This window comes from Nylanderia fulva, unplaced genomic scaffold (genome assembly GCF_048542155.1).
Source record: "Nylanderia fulva isolate GAGA-0341 unplaced genomic scaffold, ASM4854215v1 Scaffold387, whole genome shotgun sequence".
Taxonomy (NCBI): Eukaryota; Metazoa; Arthropoda; class Insecta; order Hymenoptera; family Formicidae; genus Nylanderia; species Nylanderia fulva.
The window spans coordinates 29,743-48,271 of record NW_028190463.1 but is presented as its reverse complement, the minus strand read 5'-3'; the positions used below and the strand labels follow the sequence as shown (position 1 = coordinate 48,271).

General features: G+C 38.4%; 3 protein-coding genes across 3 annotated transcripts; 2 read left to right on the top strand and 1 right to left on the bottom strand.

The window, feature by feature from the left end:
- Positions 1 to 3,395: 3,395 nt before the first annotated feature.
- On the top strand, positions 3,396 to 5,452 carry LOC146721995 (uncharacterized; the record flags this gene model as incomplete). The annotated part of the gene is given in 1 exon segment (XM_085485679.1): positions 3,396 to 5,452. A coding segment is annotated over 1 exon segment (1,989 nt), but the record flags the coding sequence as incomplete, so codon positions are not given.
- Positions 5,453 to 6,944: 1,492 nt separating this feature from the next.
- On the bottom strand, positions 6,945 to 12,188 carry LOC114946124 (uncharacterized). The gene has a single exon (XM_029322558.2). The coding sequence runs from the start codon at positions 12,186 to 12,188 to the stop codon at positions 6,945 to 6,947; it is 5,244 nt and encodes a 1,747-aa protein (XP_029178391.2).
- Positions 12,189 to 13,005: 817 nt separating this feature from the next.
- On the top strand, positions 13,006 to 16,589 carry LOC114934819 (uncharacterized). Its single transcript, XM_085485682.1, has 4 exons — positions 13,006 to 13,989; positions 14,126 to 14,600; positions 15,079 to 15,159; positions 15,855 to 16,589. The coding sequence occupies exons 1-4, from the start codon at positions 13,195 to 13,197 to the stop codon at positions 16,070 to 16,072; spliced, it is 1,569 nt and encodes a 522-aa protein (XP_085341808.1). The 5' UTR covers positions 13,006 to 13,194; the 3' UTR covers positions 16,073 to 16,589.
- Positions 16,590 to 18,529: the final 1,940 nt, after the last annotated feature.

The window sequence follows — 18,529 nt, the reverse complement described above, 5'->3', positions numbered from 1 at the left end:
AGGGAGCGGGAAGGTGTGCGTGGCGGTACAAACGGGAACAGCCAGGCTGGTGGGGCAAGTGGGAAGGAAGCCGGAATGGGCATTGTACCGGTTGAAGAGTCCCGTTGGCGAGTAATATACGCCCAGCACGGAGCTCGGTCATGCGAAACAACGAGCGAGTCACAACTTTGTCCAGCACCGGTGACGACCCCACGGACGCCGATGGGTCCGCGGGTCGAGTAACGGGGATCGGCTGTCAACGATGCACGAAAGGGGGCTGCGAATATACTGAACAAAATCTGTCGTGTACCACGGTGACAAGCGGGCATACTTGATCAAAAAGTTTGAAGATGACGTAGCAGCAAAACAACGTCTGGGAAGGCCACAACACGGGGACTCCCACCGACGTACGGTGAGTAGGGCCCATTGTATGTGTCAGTCGGCACGGACTCAAAGACTGTTTAAACGCGTTCCCCGTAATCGCTCTCTCTGTCCAGTACACAGCGCGATGACGCGGACACGCGTATGCCGACGAATCGCGAGAAGAGGAGTTTCTACTATTCATAAAAACTCGAGGCCGATTCACGAAACCTAACATCGATTAAGGGCCTATTTACCATATAAGTGCAAGGCTTTCATGCGTTTAACTGACACTCTCCCTCTCGGATCAATGTCGTTGCACGGTTTATTTATGACCAAAGAGATCCTCTTTGTTTATAAACGACATCGCATCTATAGATAGGATCGCAGTAAATCGCCTCGTCGCGCGCTACAAATCTTCAAACTTGGTCAACTTTTTTGCGATGTCGCACTCTATAGTGCGACGGATATAACGTGCGAAAAAGCTGTACGCTCATTGGATATCGCGCATCGCGTGTCGCGTCATCGCGCTGGTGTGTAGGAGCCAATAAAGGTGCCTTTACATGGTAGCATCAAGCGTCAAGCATCTACGTTTGCGCAGATGTCACATAAGAAAGAAAATAGCTTCTTGTGGCTAATAATATTAATAAATATAATAAATATAATGATTATAATTAATATTATATTAATTTTCAGTACTAATATGTGCTAATATTCATTTGATCTCGACTTATTCATTGTATGATCTCGTATGATTCATCTTATTATTAGCAGCAAGAAGCTAAAATCTATTTTATTTAATGAGTTTTTGCGCCGACACGTTTGATGCTATCATATAAAGCATCTTTATATCCAAATATCTAATAGGATCGCATTGGAGCGAGAAGTATGTTGGGGGGGGAGCCTGCTATGCGAACAAACTTATAATTTGGCGGGACCGGCACCTTCCATATTTATTAGCAATATTGCATAAGAAATTGCGTAATATATATAAGATTTCGGTTTACATTTGTAACGAAGCACCTTTCCCGACGCCACGGATCGGCTCGTCGGTGCCAGGATTCGGGAAGAGGGGAGACTCAGATTTACAATGACACACGGTTGCTCTGGTAAAAGTAGAGTTTATTCGGGGCCACCTTCCTGTGGTTCTCCCGTGATTCAAACCATTATACACAGCACAGTATAATCGGACGAAACGCGACCAGATGATACAGACGCGTACACGACTTATTGCTAGGATTGACAGATAGAAATATTACGGACGAGACGCGACCAGATTATACGGACGCGGACGCGGACACGACTTATTGCTAGGATTGACGGATAGAAATATTACGGACGAGACGCGACCAGATTATACGGACGCGGACACGACTTATTGCTAGAGTTTCCAACGCGGACACGCGTACGGGCGCCCTGAGAAGGGCGAGCTCCGTCGGGCGCCGGTGACTTTCAGGTAGGACCCGGTGACCGAGGACGCTCGGCCTGCACGACGAGAACGCTCGTCGGCCGGGGTGATTTACGGACAGGACCCGGTGACCGAGGACGCTCAGCCTGCACGACGAGAACGCTCGTCGGCCGGGGTGATTTACGGACAGGACCCGGTGACCGAGGACGCTCGGCCTGCACGACGAGAACGCTCGTCGGCCGGGGTGATTTACGGACAGGACCCGGTGACCGAGAACGCTCGGCCTGCACGACGAGAACGCTCGTCGGCCGGGGTGATTTACGGACAGGACCCGGTGACCGAGGACGCTCGGCCTGCACGACGAGAACGCTCGTCAGCCGGGGTGATTTACGGACAGGACCCGGTGACCGAGGACGCTCGGCCTGCACGACGAGAACGCTCGTCGGCCGGGGTGATTTACGGACAGGACCCGGTGACCGAGGACGCTCGGCCTGCACGACGAGAACGCTCGTCGGCCGGGGTGAGTTACGGACAGGACCCGGTGACCGAGAACGCTCGGCCTGCACGACGAGAACGCTCGTCGGCCGGGGTGATTTACGGACAGGACCCGGTGACCGAGGACGCTCGGCCTGCACGACGAGAACGCTCGTCGGCCGGGGTGAGTTACGGACAGGACCCGGTGACCGAGAACGCTCGGCCTGCACGACGAGAACGCTCGTCGGCCGGGGTGAGTTACGGACAGGACCCGGTGACCGAGAACGCTCGGCCTGCACGACGAGAACGCTCGTCGGCCGGGGTGATTTGGAGTGTGGGAGTTGAGGAGTGATCCCTGAGTACGCTCGAGGGACCAGGACGGGACTGGTGTCGAAGTCTCGGCTGCGCCGCTCTTTATACCCGTCGGCCACCCCACTCTAAGACTAGCTTGGAGGGGGTCGAGTGACGGGTGGGGGCGAAAAGGCGGATTCCCAACGTATTCGTGTGGTGGCCCCGAAAGGGGCCGTTTACACGAGCGCGGGCGACTAGTGACGGCTAATCGGGTCGTCACACATTTAATGAAAATCGTTTCGTTTCGTTTGTACGCGATTGCATCACATTAAGTGAAAAATGTCACGATATATATTATTTTTTTGTGATTATCATAAATATCATGTAAATATAAAACACAAGAGAAGACGCGTAAAATGTCTAGTTAGGAATCGTAAAAAAACATGTATTATACGTACAATTGCACAGAATAGTAAGTATCACCATTCTATATTTATTTAAAATAATATAAAATGTTTTCATTGCAATAATATTGTTAATATTGAGCACAACAGCACGTAACCTTTTTATTCAATTTTTAACAGGTTAATATTAACTTAAGTCGTAAAAATCTAAAGTTTTTACTTAGCACTGCTTTTTAATTTTCTTTTCAGTTAAATTCTTGCATCAACGCGTTAATTTCTGGTTATTTATATATAAATAATTAAAATTACTATATTTATTGTTACAGAAAATAAAAATGATCTTCTTGCAATTGCTAAAAGTTTAAATACAAATAATCCACGTATTGCTCTGAAAAACATAAAATTAATGGTCAATAATAATAATAGTAAGTATTACAGTATTATAATTCTAAAACTACATGCAATATATTGCATTTCTATTTTTTACAGTAATTATACTTTTTTTGTAGAAACTACAGAAATACCACAAGATGCTTGCATTATCAATATGAATTATACTAAAAAGAATACTAATACTAACAATTTATATAATGCTATTGATTTTGACAATAATGTAGTATCATTTCTTTATAATGGACAAGGCCACAATGCAAATGATCAAAGTAACATCAATTATCTTATAAAACACGTTGATTCTAATAACGGATTTAAAACGAAAATTATTGGTAATACTGATAATTTTACAAATAATAATGCCGATAATAATGGAAATGATAGCATTGTAGATAATATTAATGACAATAATTCTGCGAATAGTACTGATTTTGATAACAACGGGACATTTTCTAATGAACATGATCACACTGCAATAAATGATGAAAATTGTGTAACTAATAATTCTAACAAAATTGTTGGTTGTGATAATGCTATGATAATTTCTAGTGAGTCTAATAATGAGCAGAATAGAGTAAAGGCTACTAAACTTAACATTACATTTTCCTGTAATGACAGAAATCATAATGTAGTAGATAGCACTATTAATGCTAACAGTTCTGCAAATGATACTGATTTTGATAATGTGATACTTTCTTATGACAACAATAATGGTTGCAAAACAGTACATAGTGATATCAATAATTCTACGAATGATAATGATCCTAATATTGATACATCATGTTCTAATGAACATGATCACAATGCAATAAATGATGAAGGTTGCGCCACTAATAATTCTAACAAAATTGTTGGTTGTGATAATGCTATGATAATTTCTAGTGAGTCTAATAATGAGTAGAATAGAGTAAAGGCTACTAAACTTAACATTGCATTTTCCTGTAATGACAGAAATCATAATGTAGTAGATAGCACTATTAATGCTAACAGTTCAGCAAATGATACTGATTTTGATAATGTGATACTTTTTTATGAGAACAATAATGGTTGCAAAACAGTACATAATGATATCAATAATTCTACAAATGATAATGATCCTAATATTGATACATCATGTTCTAATGAACATGATCACAATGCAATAAATGATGAAGGTTGCGTCACTAATAATTCTAACAAAATTGTTGGTTGTGATAATGCTATGATAATTTCTAATGAGTCTAATAATGAGCAGAATAGAGTAAAGGCTACTAAACTTAACATTACATTTTCCTGTAATGATAGAAATCATAATGTAGTAGATAGTACTATTAATGCTAACAATTCTGCAAATGATATTGATTTTAATAATGTGATATCTTTTTGTGATAATAGTAATGGTTGTAAAACGGTAGATAGTAATATCAGTATCAATAATTCTACGAATGATAATGATTCTAATATTGATATATCACTTTTGTGCAATAATAATAACATTAATGCTAATAATTCTAAGAATAACTGTGAATTTGATAATAATGTGATATTTTCTTGTGATGATGACAATAACTGTCATGTAAATACTGATATTGATATTAATTTTATGAACAGTAATAATTATCATAATAATAATCTGACATTTTCCAGTGATAATGACAATTTCAATGTGTCTGAAACGGGTATTGTTCTCAAAGATGTCATGATATTTCCTTTTAACGATGATTATAATTCTAGTATCTTAAATGATCTCACTAACGCCAAAGCTTCTATAAATTATAATAATAGTGATAACAATATGATTTCCTGTAATGATGAAAATATTAACGACAACATTGCTTGTGCAAACACATTAAGTAATGATAGTTATAATAATATGATTTCCCGTGATGATATTAATGACAATATTGCTTCTGCAAACACATCAAGTACTTCGGAATATCTACCTTCAGCATCGGAAATTACAATTGAAAAAGAAATTACGGAACATGAAAGCTTCCGCAATAATGTTTCTGCAACTAATGATAAAAATTCTTCAGAATCACTGATAGATCTTTCTTCTATCAATACATTTGGTTGTAGAGAAGACAATTTATATGTTCCATTTTTTCAACCTAAGGGACATCAAAAAAAAAATTTTTGCTACTATTGCAAAAAGTTTCAGAGTAAAATTGCACGTCATTTAAAAAACGTGCATAAATTGGAACCTGAAGTAAAGAAATTTGTATTATTACCAAAAGGTGATCATATTTTTCAATTCTGTATAATTATTTAAGTTTATAGTATATTTTTTTATAAATATTGATTATTTGTTAAATATAATATATTAATATGTTATAATTTTTATTAATATATTTACATTATATATACATTATTTACATTATATATACATTATTTACATTATATATACATTACTTAATATTCTCATTGCAGGTAATTTAGAAAGAAAACAAATTATAGAGTCTATTAGAAAAAAAAGGAATTTCATACATAATACGGATCCTTTCTTAAATACGGGAGAATTAATTGTTTGTCGAAGGCCTGCCAAAAATAGTTGCAAAACAGTACAAGATTTTATAAGTTGCGCAAAGTGTAAAGGATGGTTCACTAAAAATAATATCAGGCATCATTTTAAAGAATATGTAGGAAAATCGAAAGGCAGAAATGTACAAGTTTTAGGACGTGCTTTGATGGGCAGAATTCATGAATGTGCAATTGAGACAATAAGAAAATTTTTATTCCCAGTTTTGAGGAAAGATGATGTTACACAAAGTATTAAATATGATAAATTTATTTATAAATATTATGTATAAATATTATTTGTTTACAAATATTATAATTAAATTACACACAATATGGTATATGATGCAAAATAATAATCCATATATAACTTTTGTATATAGGTTGCTGTGTGGTTTTAATCGTTTATTGAACGATCGGTGGGCAAGGAATATTAAGGAAGATTGACGATAGCCGGGTTGGTTTTCGAAGGCTCCCTTTAATTTTATTAATTAAATAATAATTATGGTGTCGTTCCTCTAGTCTGGTAGTCTTTCGCTCGTCCTTCTTTCAACGGGAGCGGGTTAAAATCGCTACAGCGCAAAGATCCACAAACTCGGAGGTATTCGGTGAACGCACTTTTCGCATAATACAGAGCGAAAACTGTTTCGATAGAGTATCACTGACTTGTGATCGCTTTGACGGCTGAACGCAGACTTACTCGGAATCGACCGTCGGATCGCAGGAACCCGCCGGTTTCGGAGAAAAAAGAGAGAAATAACACGAAATCAGAGCGCGGGCAATAACAAGCCGTGTTTATGTATATAGTTTTTTTGGTTGATCAGCTGTGCTCGCTCGCGCAGACAATAAGTCGAGGCGAGCGATAGTCGCAAAAACGCTTCCAAAACATACCGCCCGCCTCGAATGAACACATTCGAAATGCGCATTGTGACGAACAAGAGATGCACTTCGGTTTGCACCAATGACGATAACGTTTACAATTGATTGAGAGATCCACTCTATCGATTTGAACAGTCTTATCGTGATTACGAGACCAGTGACAAAGGTATACATAAGAATATAGTTGATTAAATTTTAAAACAAATTAAACAAACGCAAACAAACAAAACGAGATATATATATATATGAGCAAGTGCGCTTTACTTTTTATCTCCGCCCGCCGAGCCGGATATCATTGACATCTCTTGATTGATGTCGACGGGAAGATAACAAATTTTGGTGATAGGGCGCTTATATTCTGCGCGGCTCGTTCGGACGGTGACGACTCTCGTCAAGCCGTCGGCTCCGGGATGGCACGCAACAATTCGGCCGAGCTCCCATTGACTCGGGGGAGCTAGCGGATTCCGTAGAAGAACTAACTGACCGACGCGCGCTAATTTTTGTACAATTCGCCATTTTGGGCGTTGTTGGAGGGTGAGCAAGTAATCGTTGCGCCAAGATCTCCAAAAACCTTCGGTGATGCGCTGCGTCATCTGCCAGCGTGACAATCGATTTTCATGCAGGTCGAGAACGCTGGGTTCGGGAACCGCTGCTAACGGAGCGCCGATTAAAAAATGCCCAGGAGTTAAAACGCGGTAGTCTTCCAGATTCTCGGAGACGGCGGATAACGGTCGAGAATTTAAACACGCTTCGATTTTACAGAGAAGGGTGTTCATTTCTTCGTACGTGAGAGTGTGAGCACCTATGCAACGTTTGAGGTGCGTTTTGACGCTACGCACACCGGCCTCCCAGAGACCACCGAAATGTGGGGCGGCCGGGGGAAGGAAATGCCACGATGTTTTTTCGCAAGCGGTCGCCTCAATAAAATTTGGATCGCGGAGGGCGCGACGATGTGCATCGGCTAATTCGCGATCGGCTCCTTGAAAGGTTGTGCCATTATCGCAATACATCCCCTGGGGAAGAGCTCGTCTGGACACGAACCGATGATACGCTGCGATAAAGGTTGCGGAAGTATAATCGGTCACGACTTCAAGGTGGATAGCCTTAGTAGTGAGGCATACAAACAGGGCGATGTACGCTTTATGAGACTTATGTCCGCGCCCGGGTGTACTTCGTAACAAAATAGGACCAGCATAATCGACTCCCGTGTGTGAAAACGGTCGCGCCGCGCGATTTACGCGAACCGACGGAAGATCTCCCATGAGTTCATTTGGAATGGTCGCAGCCTCGCGGACACATCGCACACATTTGTGAAGGACTGCGCGGGTACAAGTGCGAGCGCGAAGAATCCAGAATTCGGAACGTAAGGATGCGAGAGTGAGTTGTGAACTGCCGTGTAGCATGCGATGATGGTGATGATCGATGATGAGGGAAAGGAGAGGATGCGATCGAAGGACGATCGGGTACTTCGTCGAATCTGGCAGGCGAGCGTGACGTAGACGTCCGCGGACGCGGATGAGTCCGTCGTCGCTCAGCGAAGGATTGAGAGATGAAAGCGGACTGGATTTGGACACGGATCTCTTCGCAGCGAGACAGACTAATTCAGCGGGAAACATAACTGCCTGTATACAGCGGAGCCAGTACGCTTTGGCTGCGGCGATTTCGTCGACGCGCGAACTGCGTTCGAGTGATTGATTTCGCCGTCGCGCGAGATTCCCGAATCGAATTAGATACGAGGTCACGCGAAGCAATTTCGGCCATGATGAGAAGCGAAAAACGAGATCCCATAATTCCGGAGGCGCCGGAGAATCCGTGACGTGTACGTTTCGTTTCTCCAAAAGATCGGTGGATGTGATCTCATCTTGTATGAGATTGCCGTTCGGCCAAGAGGTTGGAGGCAAAGACAGCCACGGGGGTCCGTGCCACCATAACGGATGTGGAGCTAGTTTCTCCGGAGCAAGACCACGGGACGCGGCATCGGCGGCGTTGTCGTAAGTCGGAACATGGCGCCACGGTATGTCCGGTAAGGTCGTTTGAATGGCCGCGACGCGATTTGCTACGAACGTTCGCCAGCAAGACGGCGATTTACTTAGCCAGGCTAGCGTTATGGTGGAATCCGTCCAACAATGTATTTCGATGTTCGGCAGTTGAAGCGTCGTTCGAACGAACTGCACAAGGCGCGAAAGAAGATGTGCAGCGGCTAACTCGAGACGCGGAACGCTTAATGTTTTGAGAGGGGCGACCTTGGACTTTGCGGCGAGCAAGAAAACGTCGACTGATCCGTCGATGTTAATGTTACGGAGGTAGACTACCGCCGCATAGGCTTTCGTAGAGGCGTCTGAGAAACCGTGTAACTCCGTTTGCAAGGTATGAGAGCCGGATCGCGTCCAGCGCGCGATTTCGAGTTGATGAAGGCACGATAATTGCGAATAATAGCGTTCCCAGTCGGTTGCGTAATCGCCGGGAATGTCGTCGTCCCAATCGCATTTTAATTGCCACAATGTTTGCAGAAATATTTTTGCGGTAATCACGACGGGGGTGATCCAACCGAGCGGATCAAATAGTTTGGCGATGGTCGATAAGATCTCGCGTTTCGTTTTCGAAATATGTGTCGGGAGAGAAACTTTAACCCGAAAGACATCGCGACACGGGTCCCACGTGAGACCTAGCACGCTCAATCGCTCATCATCATATAGCTCCTTTGAGCAGGCAAGACCGTGATTGGACGGATCAATATCCGATAGGAGATCTGCGCAATTGCTCGCCCATTTTCTTAAGCGAAAACCGCCCTTTTCTAATAAAGCGACAAGTTGGTCGCGAGTCTGGCGCGCGAGAATTTTATCGTCGGCGCCGAACACGCTGTCGTCGACGTAAAGTTGCGAAAGGAGAACCGGAACCGCGAGCGGAAATGAGGCGCCTTCATCTTGCGCTAACTGTCGCAAAACACGGAGAGCGAGGTAAGGAGCGGAAGCGGTGCCGTAGGTAACTGTGAGTAGTTGATACTCCTCGACTGGTTGTTCCGGAGACTCTCGCCACAGAATCCTCTGGTAGTCAACATTGCGTTGGTCAACTAGAATTTGCCGATACATCTTTGCGATGTCGGCAGTGTAGACATAGCGATGTTGACGCCATCGCATTAGCACCGTGGCGAGATCGAGCTGGAGCTTAGGCCCGACCATCAAGTGATCGTTCAAGGATGTGCCGTCCGAGGTTCGACACGACGCGTTGAAAACGACGCGTAAGCGCGTCGTGGCACTGCTGTCTCGTACGACAGCATGATGCGGGATATAATAGCGGTGGAGTGCATTCCCACGGCGATTATCCGCTGGCTCGATGGTCATATGACCGAGTTGACGATACTCGGTAAGGAATTCGCGATAGGCGGAAGCCGTTTCCGGCTGACGAAGGGAACGCCGTTCTAGGCGTTGAAGGCTGGCGAAGGCGACGGCGCGCGATTCGCCTAAAGAGACTGCGGTGTGACCTTTAAAGGGTAACCGAACGACGTAACGCCCTTGAGGCGTGCGGTAGTGAGTGGACGAAAAATGTTCCTCACATTCGAGATCTTCGGGATTTGGAAAAGATAAGAGGGGAATATCCTCAATTTCCCAAAATTTACGGAGAATGGAGTCGAGAGATTCAAGGACGGTTCCATGATGCACCTGCACAGATGCGCGTGGATCAGTGGAGATGGGAGTGACGGGTCCGGAGAGGATCCAGCCAAGAGTGGTTTTTTGAGCCGTAGGCTCGTTAACGGATCCTTTTCGAATACCGTCGAGGAGGATCAGGCCATACAGGTCGGCGCCGATAATGACGTCGATCGGATCGCGACTCATGAGATCTCCGTCGGCTAAACGCAATCCAGATATATGCGACCAGCGACACGCGGAATTTGTACGATTTGGCGTATATTTTGTTAAGCAGGGGAGAACAAGAGCGGTCGTCGAGTACGCAGGTTCATCGCCGAACGCAGGAGTTACGATGACGGTAACTGCGTGATGCGATACGGATTGTTTATCGCCGATGCCGGCAATCCGAACGGCTTGCTTGACGCGCGGTAACCGTAGGCATTGGGCGATTGATTCGGTGATAAGCGTGACTGCGGAACCTTGATCAATCAATGCGCGAACAGTAACTACTCGTCTTTGTGGCGAATGCACGCAAACGCGGGCAGTTGCGAGGAGAATCGCGGCCTGCGGTGACACCATGTTTGTGGAGAGATGCGTTGTGACGTCGCTATTACTCGAGTCGCTCGACGTCGTCGCGACCGCGGATTCGATGGTATCTCCTTGATTGGCGGATGTGTCAAAATGCAAGAGCGAGTGGTGCTTTTTCTGACACTGTTTGCATGTGCGCGGGCTCGTGCATTCCTTCACAACGTGCTTCGCGCTGAAGCAATTGATACACCGTCGGTTGAGACGGATTAACTCGAATCGTTCGGACGGTGTTTTGCTAGCGAAGGTCGGGCACTGGTATAATAAATGTTTGGCTTTACAGACAGGGCACGTGACGTTCGCGGGAACGCCGGAATTGGAGGCGAGTACGTGGCGTTTCGCCGGTTTATTCGATTCGGATGCTTTCTCTTTCGCATTCGCGGGAGCGATCGCGTCGAATGCGCGAATTCGAGTATCGATAAATTGCGTAAGATCTTTAAAGCGAGGATACTCGCTGGTTTCGCCAAGCTTTATCTCCCACGCCTCCCGAGTGGATTTATCGAGTTTCTGCGAAACGAGGAAGACCAATAGATCATCCCAGTGCTCGACCGGACGCCCGAGATTCTTTAACGCATGTATCGCAGCGTTGGTCTGATCACAAAGGTACCGAAGGTCTTTGGAGTTTTTACTCGGAACCGCGGGTAAATCAACTAATGTTTGCAAATGCCCGGTAATCAAGCGTCGCTTATTTTCGTAACGTGAAATTAAGAGGTTCCACGCGACAACGTAATTCGCGTCTGTAATCGCGAGGTGGCTCAACGCCTTACTAGCTTCACCCTTTACACACGAACAAAGATAATGCAAACGATCGACATTTGACAGCGAGGTATCGTTAGCGATTAACGAGGTGAATCGGTCGCGGAAATTTTCCCATTTGTCAAAGCCTCCCTCAAACGTCGGTAAGTGTAGCTTGGGCAAATGTGACGACCGGTGAGAGAATTCGGAAGGGTTGCTTACGTCCAAGGTTGTTGACTGATGCCGCGGTCCTGGTTCGAAGGCCTCGAGAATTTCTGCCATGTAGTCGGATGTTTCGTTGAAGACGTCCTCGCAGGCGAAAAACTGCTGCTCCTTGAAGTAAGGCAGCTGCTGCTTCTGAGTATCACTGGCCAGACGAGTGATTTTCGAATGGAGTTCCTGGCACTTTGAAAAGATGACCTTCAGGTTGGCGAGGCGCTCCTTGGTAACGGCACGAGTCATCCGTGCTTGGCCAAGTTTCTTGAAATTTGGCAGAACTCGTGCGACAGAGTACATCAGCTGTGTCTGATCGCTAATTATCTCCTCCACGTTCGACATGATGCCGTCAGATCGTCAATACTTGGTTTCGTCTTGCCACCGATCCGGCTCGAAGGACCAAAATTATGTGTGGTTTTAATCGTTTATTGAACGATCGGTGGGCAAGGAATATTAAGGAAGATTGACGATAGCCGGGTTGGTTTTCGAAGGCTCCCTTTAATTTTATTAATTAAATAATAATTATGGTGTCGTTCCTCTGGTCTGGTAGTCTTTCGCTCGTCCTTCTTTCAACGGGAGCGGGTTAAAATCGCTACAGCGCAAAGATCCACAAACTCGGAGGTATTCGGTGAACGCACTTTTCGCAGAATACAGAGCGAAAACTGTTTCGATAGAGTATCACTGACTTGTGATCGCTTAGACGGCTGAACGCAGACTTACTCGGAATCGACCGTCGGATCGCAGGAACCCGCCGGTTTCGGAGAAAAAAGAGGGAAATAACACAAAATCAGAGCGCGGGCAATAACAAGCCGTGTTTATGTATACAGTTTTTTTGGTTGATCAGCTGTGCTCGCTCGCGCAGACAATAAGTCTAGGCGAGCGATAGTCGCAAAAACGCTTCCAAAACAGTTGCTGATAAATACGTAATATAAATATTTAATATAAATATTTTTTTAATATAATATTAATATGTTATAATTTTTATTAATATATTTACATTATATATACATTATTTACATTACATATACATTATTTACATTATATATACATTATTTACATTATATATACATTATTTAATATTCTCATTGCAGGTAATTTAGAAAGAAAACAAATTATAGAGTCTATTAGAAAGAAAGGGAATTTCATACACAACACGGATCCTTCCTTAAATACGGGAGAATTAATTGTTTGTCGAAGGCCTGCCAAAAATAGTTGCAAAACAGTACAAGATTTTATAAGTTGCGCAAAGTGTAAAGGATGGTTCACTAAAAATAATATCAGGCATCATTTTAAAGAATGTGTAGGAGAATCCAAAGGCAGAAATGTACAAGTTTTAGGACGTGCTGTGATGGGCAGAATTCATGAATGTGCAAGTGAGACAGTAAGAAAAGTTTTATTCCCAGTTTTGAGGGAAGATGATGTTACACAAAGTATTAAATATGATAAATTAATAATAACATTTGCGAACAAATTATGTATCAAGTACAATCATCAACACCAACAAGATATGATACGTGCTAAACTTCGATTATTAGGAAGGTTTCTTATCGCAGTGAAAGAATATAACTCTAACATAACAGAGTTTTTTGATATATATAATCCTTCCATATATGATGATTGTCTGAAAGCAGTAAATAAAGTAGCTCATTTTGATGATATTAATAAAAAATATGGTGCACCATCAGTTGCGTCAAATATTGGGACATATTTAAAACAAATTGGTAATTTGTTAATAACTGAATGCATAAAAGCTAATGATATAGAAAAGCAAAATGCTACAGAAAACTTTTTAAAATTATTACAAGAAGATTATGGTATATCTATAAACAAAACAGTAGAAGAAAATATGACACAAAATAAAAGACAGAAAAAAGTTATGCTTCCATCTATGGAAGATATAAAAAAATTACACTCATATCTAAATAACGAAAGAAAATCATTGTATGCAAAACATCAGAAGAAATTTAAATACGAAACATGGCTAGAACTTGCAAAAGTTACACTTACATCAATGCAAGTTTTTAATAGAAGAAGAGCAGGAGAAATAGAACGGGTTACTATTGACGATTTTATTACTCGCGAAGGTATAACGAAAGAAACTCATTTAGATTTATACAAATCATTAGGCACAAAATTACAGCAGGTAAAAATTATTATTACTATTATTTATTTATAAATATTATGTATAAATATTATTTATTTACAAGTATTATAATTAAATTACGCACAATATGGTATATGATGCAAAATAATAATCTACATATAACTTTTGTATATAGGTTGCTGATAAATACGTAAGATTCTTAATTCGTGGAAAATTGGGACGTACAGTGCCTGTGATTTTAGACATGGAATTAGTACAATGTGTTGAACTAATTTTGAACCAGCGAAAGGATGCAAATGTTCCTGAAAAAAATCCGTATGTGTTTGGCATACCTAGTAGTACCAAACGCCATTTCAAATATTTAAGAGCGTGTATCCTTATGCGATATTTTTCTAAAAAATGTGATGCACAAATACCACATTCTTTAAGAGGTACTGAATTACGTAAACATATTGCTACAACATGCATTACGTTAAATTTATCTGACAATGAAGTGGATGATTTGGCGAACTTTATGGGACATCACGAGAAAATTCATAAACGCCATTATCGACAGTCAATAGCAGCTGTAGAGATAGTTCGTATGACGAAATTTCTTGAAGCAGCATTAGGTGAAAATGAGCAACAGCAATCTAATAATAGTGATTCAGGTATATACACTATTTATCTTATTATATATATGCCACAAGTACTTTTTATATATTAATTTTTGTATAAAATATATTAATTATTGTATTCCTTTTTTAAACTTTTCTGCATTCTTAATATATCTATTTAATTAGAAGAAAAAATCAGACAAAAGTCCGTATGAACCAAAACTTATGAAATTAAGGCTAATGTGTGCCACGATCATGGATGTCTGTGTAGAAATAAAAGTAGTAATAATGAATGCAACAATGAAACGTTACGTTTGGAACCTATTAAATCAAAGTATGAATATGATATATTCATTGAAATGGATTCAAATTGAGAATACGTTTCATTATTGTGTTCATTCTCCTTTACTCAATTTTTATGCATCGACGTCCGCGGTTGTAGCATATATTAGCCCTTAGTTTCAAAAATTGGTTTACACATATATATACATATATAATAATTATCATAATATTGTATTATTATTAACAGAAGAGGAAGATATGCAAGAAACAAACAAAGATACTTCGAGTGCAGAATCGGAAAACGATGCCGAAACATGTATGATAAGTTCACGTAAGCCTTCTTTATTACGAACAGAAAGGAAATTACCGAAATTTCTTAGCGTAACAGATGGACAACAAAAATCTGTAAAAAAGAAAATCGTGCATCAAAACCATACAATAGTAAATAATGACAATGATTCTGACGAAACTTATTCCCCAAAGATAAAGAAACGTCGCAGTAGTAAGTTTATTTTCTCATTTTTACATATTGTATTCAGTTTTTATAAATTTATCAAGTCAGAGTGGATTTTCTTTTAAATATTATTTAGTATTAAATTTTCATGTGACTATGTCAAAGTATATTAGTATATTAAGCTTTTATTTAAAATGCATTTTTTGATAGAATTTTAATGTACATAATAACAATATTTAATTAAAAAATAATAATGATAAATGATAAAGGTTCCACACACATTAGCTTAATTTAATTATATATTTATTTATATTATTTGTATTTTATATATTATTTTATATTATTTTATATTATTTTATTTTTGTATTCCTATTTCTTTTTATTCTTATACTTATGACGTTATAATTTTAATATTTTTTTATTAATGAAAGTTTGTCAGTACTCTGAGAAAAATTTTAAAGTAATTTTATTCTATTAGTAATATAAATAAAAATACATTAAAATAAAATTTAAGTAAATTATTGCTTTTTATATAGAAATATTTATTCATAGATAATTAATTTATTTTGTAGCATCTCCATTTGGTATAACAAAACGAAGACGTTGGACGGAAGAAGAACGTAATACAATATTGAAAGAATTTCAAAAAGAAATTACCACTTCACAGCTGCCATCTAACAAAAAAATTTCCTGTGTAAAAGAAAAAAATAAGTACTTATTTAATCGATCCGTTGCTCAAATTAAAACGTGGATCCATAACTATATATCTGGCAAAATTAAGCGTCATTAAATGAATAAATATTTTTTCAGAAAATATTTATTTAGTCAAATCGGAAATATTTTAATTTTTTATTCAAAAATAATACGTAGATTACTTGTATTTAAGAAATTGCAAAAAATAAGTAGAATACCTAATTTTTATTATTTCAACACATAAAACTTAAAGTTAAGTTACGTTGTGAGAATTTTATAAAAAAAGAAGTTAGAGAAGTTGCACTGCGCAAAGTCATTTATTTTGATTTCTTCATATATATATATTATATGTAGAGTAGCAGTACTGTGTAGTTATTACAATTCTTTTATTGATAATATATATTCATGATTACAAGTGCAATATGTGAAATTAATTATATGACGCATTAAGCTAAAAGTTAAGTTACATTGCGAGAATTTTATAAAAAAGAAAGTTAGAGAAGTTGCACTGCGCAAAGTCATTTATTTTGATTTCTTCATATATTTATATTGTATGTAGAGTAGCAGTACTGTGTAGTTATTACAATTCTTTTATTGATAATATATATTCATAATTACAAGTGCAATATGTGAAATTAATTATATGACACATTAAGCTAAAAGTTAAGTTACATTGCGAGAATTTTATAAAAAAGAAAGTTAGAAAAGCTGCACTGCGCAAGCTATTTATTTTGATTTTTTCATATATTTATATTATATGTAGAGTAGCAGTACTGTGTAGTTATTACAATTCTTTTATTGATAATATATATTCATGATTACAAGTGGAATATGTGAAATTAATTATATGACACATTAAGCTAAAAGTTAAGTTACATTGCGAGAATTTTATAAAAAAGAAAGTTAGAGAAGTTGCACTGCGCAAAGTCATTTATTTTGATTTCTTTATATATTTATATTGTATGTACAGTAGCAGTACTGTGTAGTTATTACAATTCTTTTATTGATAATATATATTCATAATTACAAGTGCAATATGTGAAATTAATTATATGACACATTAAGCTAAAAGTTAAGTTACATTGCGAGAATTTTATAAAAAAGAAAGTTAGAAAAGCTGCACTGCGCAAGCTATTTATTTTGATTTTTTCACATATTTATATTATATGTAAAGTAGCAGTACTGTGTAGTTATTTATTACAATTTTTATTAATAATATGTATTCATAATTACAAGTGCAATTTGTGAAATTAATTATATAACACATTAAGCTAAAAGTTAAGTTACATTGCGAGAATTTTATAAAAAAGAAAGCAAAAGCTACACAAGTTTTTTATTTTGATTTCTTCATATATTTATATTATATGTATAGAAGCAATACTTGTAAAGTTATTTATTTTAATTCTTTTATTGATAATATGTATTCATGATTACAAGTGCAACATACTATTGTACATATATGTATTAGGTTTGTGTTTTTATATATATAATATACATGTATATGCTCATATGTTCATTGTTCAATTATTATTTTACTAAATATATTTCAAATTGCTTTAAACAAATATAAAAGAATACTTTTTTGTGACTATACATAGAAATATATTTTTACAATTCCTATTATCTACATATTTAATGTTTTATCCTTCTACTTTTTACATAACATTTATATTCATCAAATTGTAAAAAAAAAATAAATCAGTAAAATTAATTTTGATACTAATTATTTAAATAATTGTCCTAAAACAGACAATTATATGCTTTTTCTGATTAACTTTTAAAACAATATTTTATACAATTGCAACTTCTGTAACATTATTATTTTCCATTGATCTAATAATATATATAAAACTGAGTCTGTTGCATTGAAATTTTCGTAATTTTTCAAGATTAATTTCTTGGAATATTACAAAAAGAGGGCCCTCCCGTTTCCTTAAGAGCTCCACAATATTTTTGTATCTCAAAATGTCTCAAATGTTTACTTATTCCTGTCTTTTTAATTAAAAAAAATATTAAGATTAATTCTATATAGCAATGACAGATAGTTTGTAAGTAAAATATAGTGATTTTAATTAATTTATATAATTTTTTTATATATAAAGGGATTACATATATTATACTTGACAACTAGTAATATATCTTGTGAATACACATTTTATAAATAACACAAGCGCAGAGAAGTAAATTGCATTAGATGTATCGTTTTCATCTAATATCTCTTCTATCAGAAATCTTTATCTTAACTACGATTTTATCTTAAATATAATTATATTTTCTCTCTCTCTCTCTCTCTCTCTCTCTCTTTCTTTTTATCTTATTTTGAAACTTTATAATTAAGGTTGCTCCCAGAGACACTCATCCACCGATAACAATCAAAAATAAAAATTGAACAATTTGCTCAAATAAGAAATGTGCATCTTTTATATATATAGCATAAAGAATTTAACTTTATATATATTTGTTATCCTACGTGAAAAAGAATATTATTACACTTTATACAAAGTAACCTATTTTAATTTATAAATCAATATATCTTGCAAATCATTTTGAATTA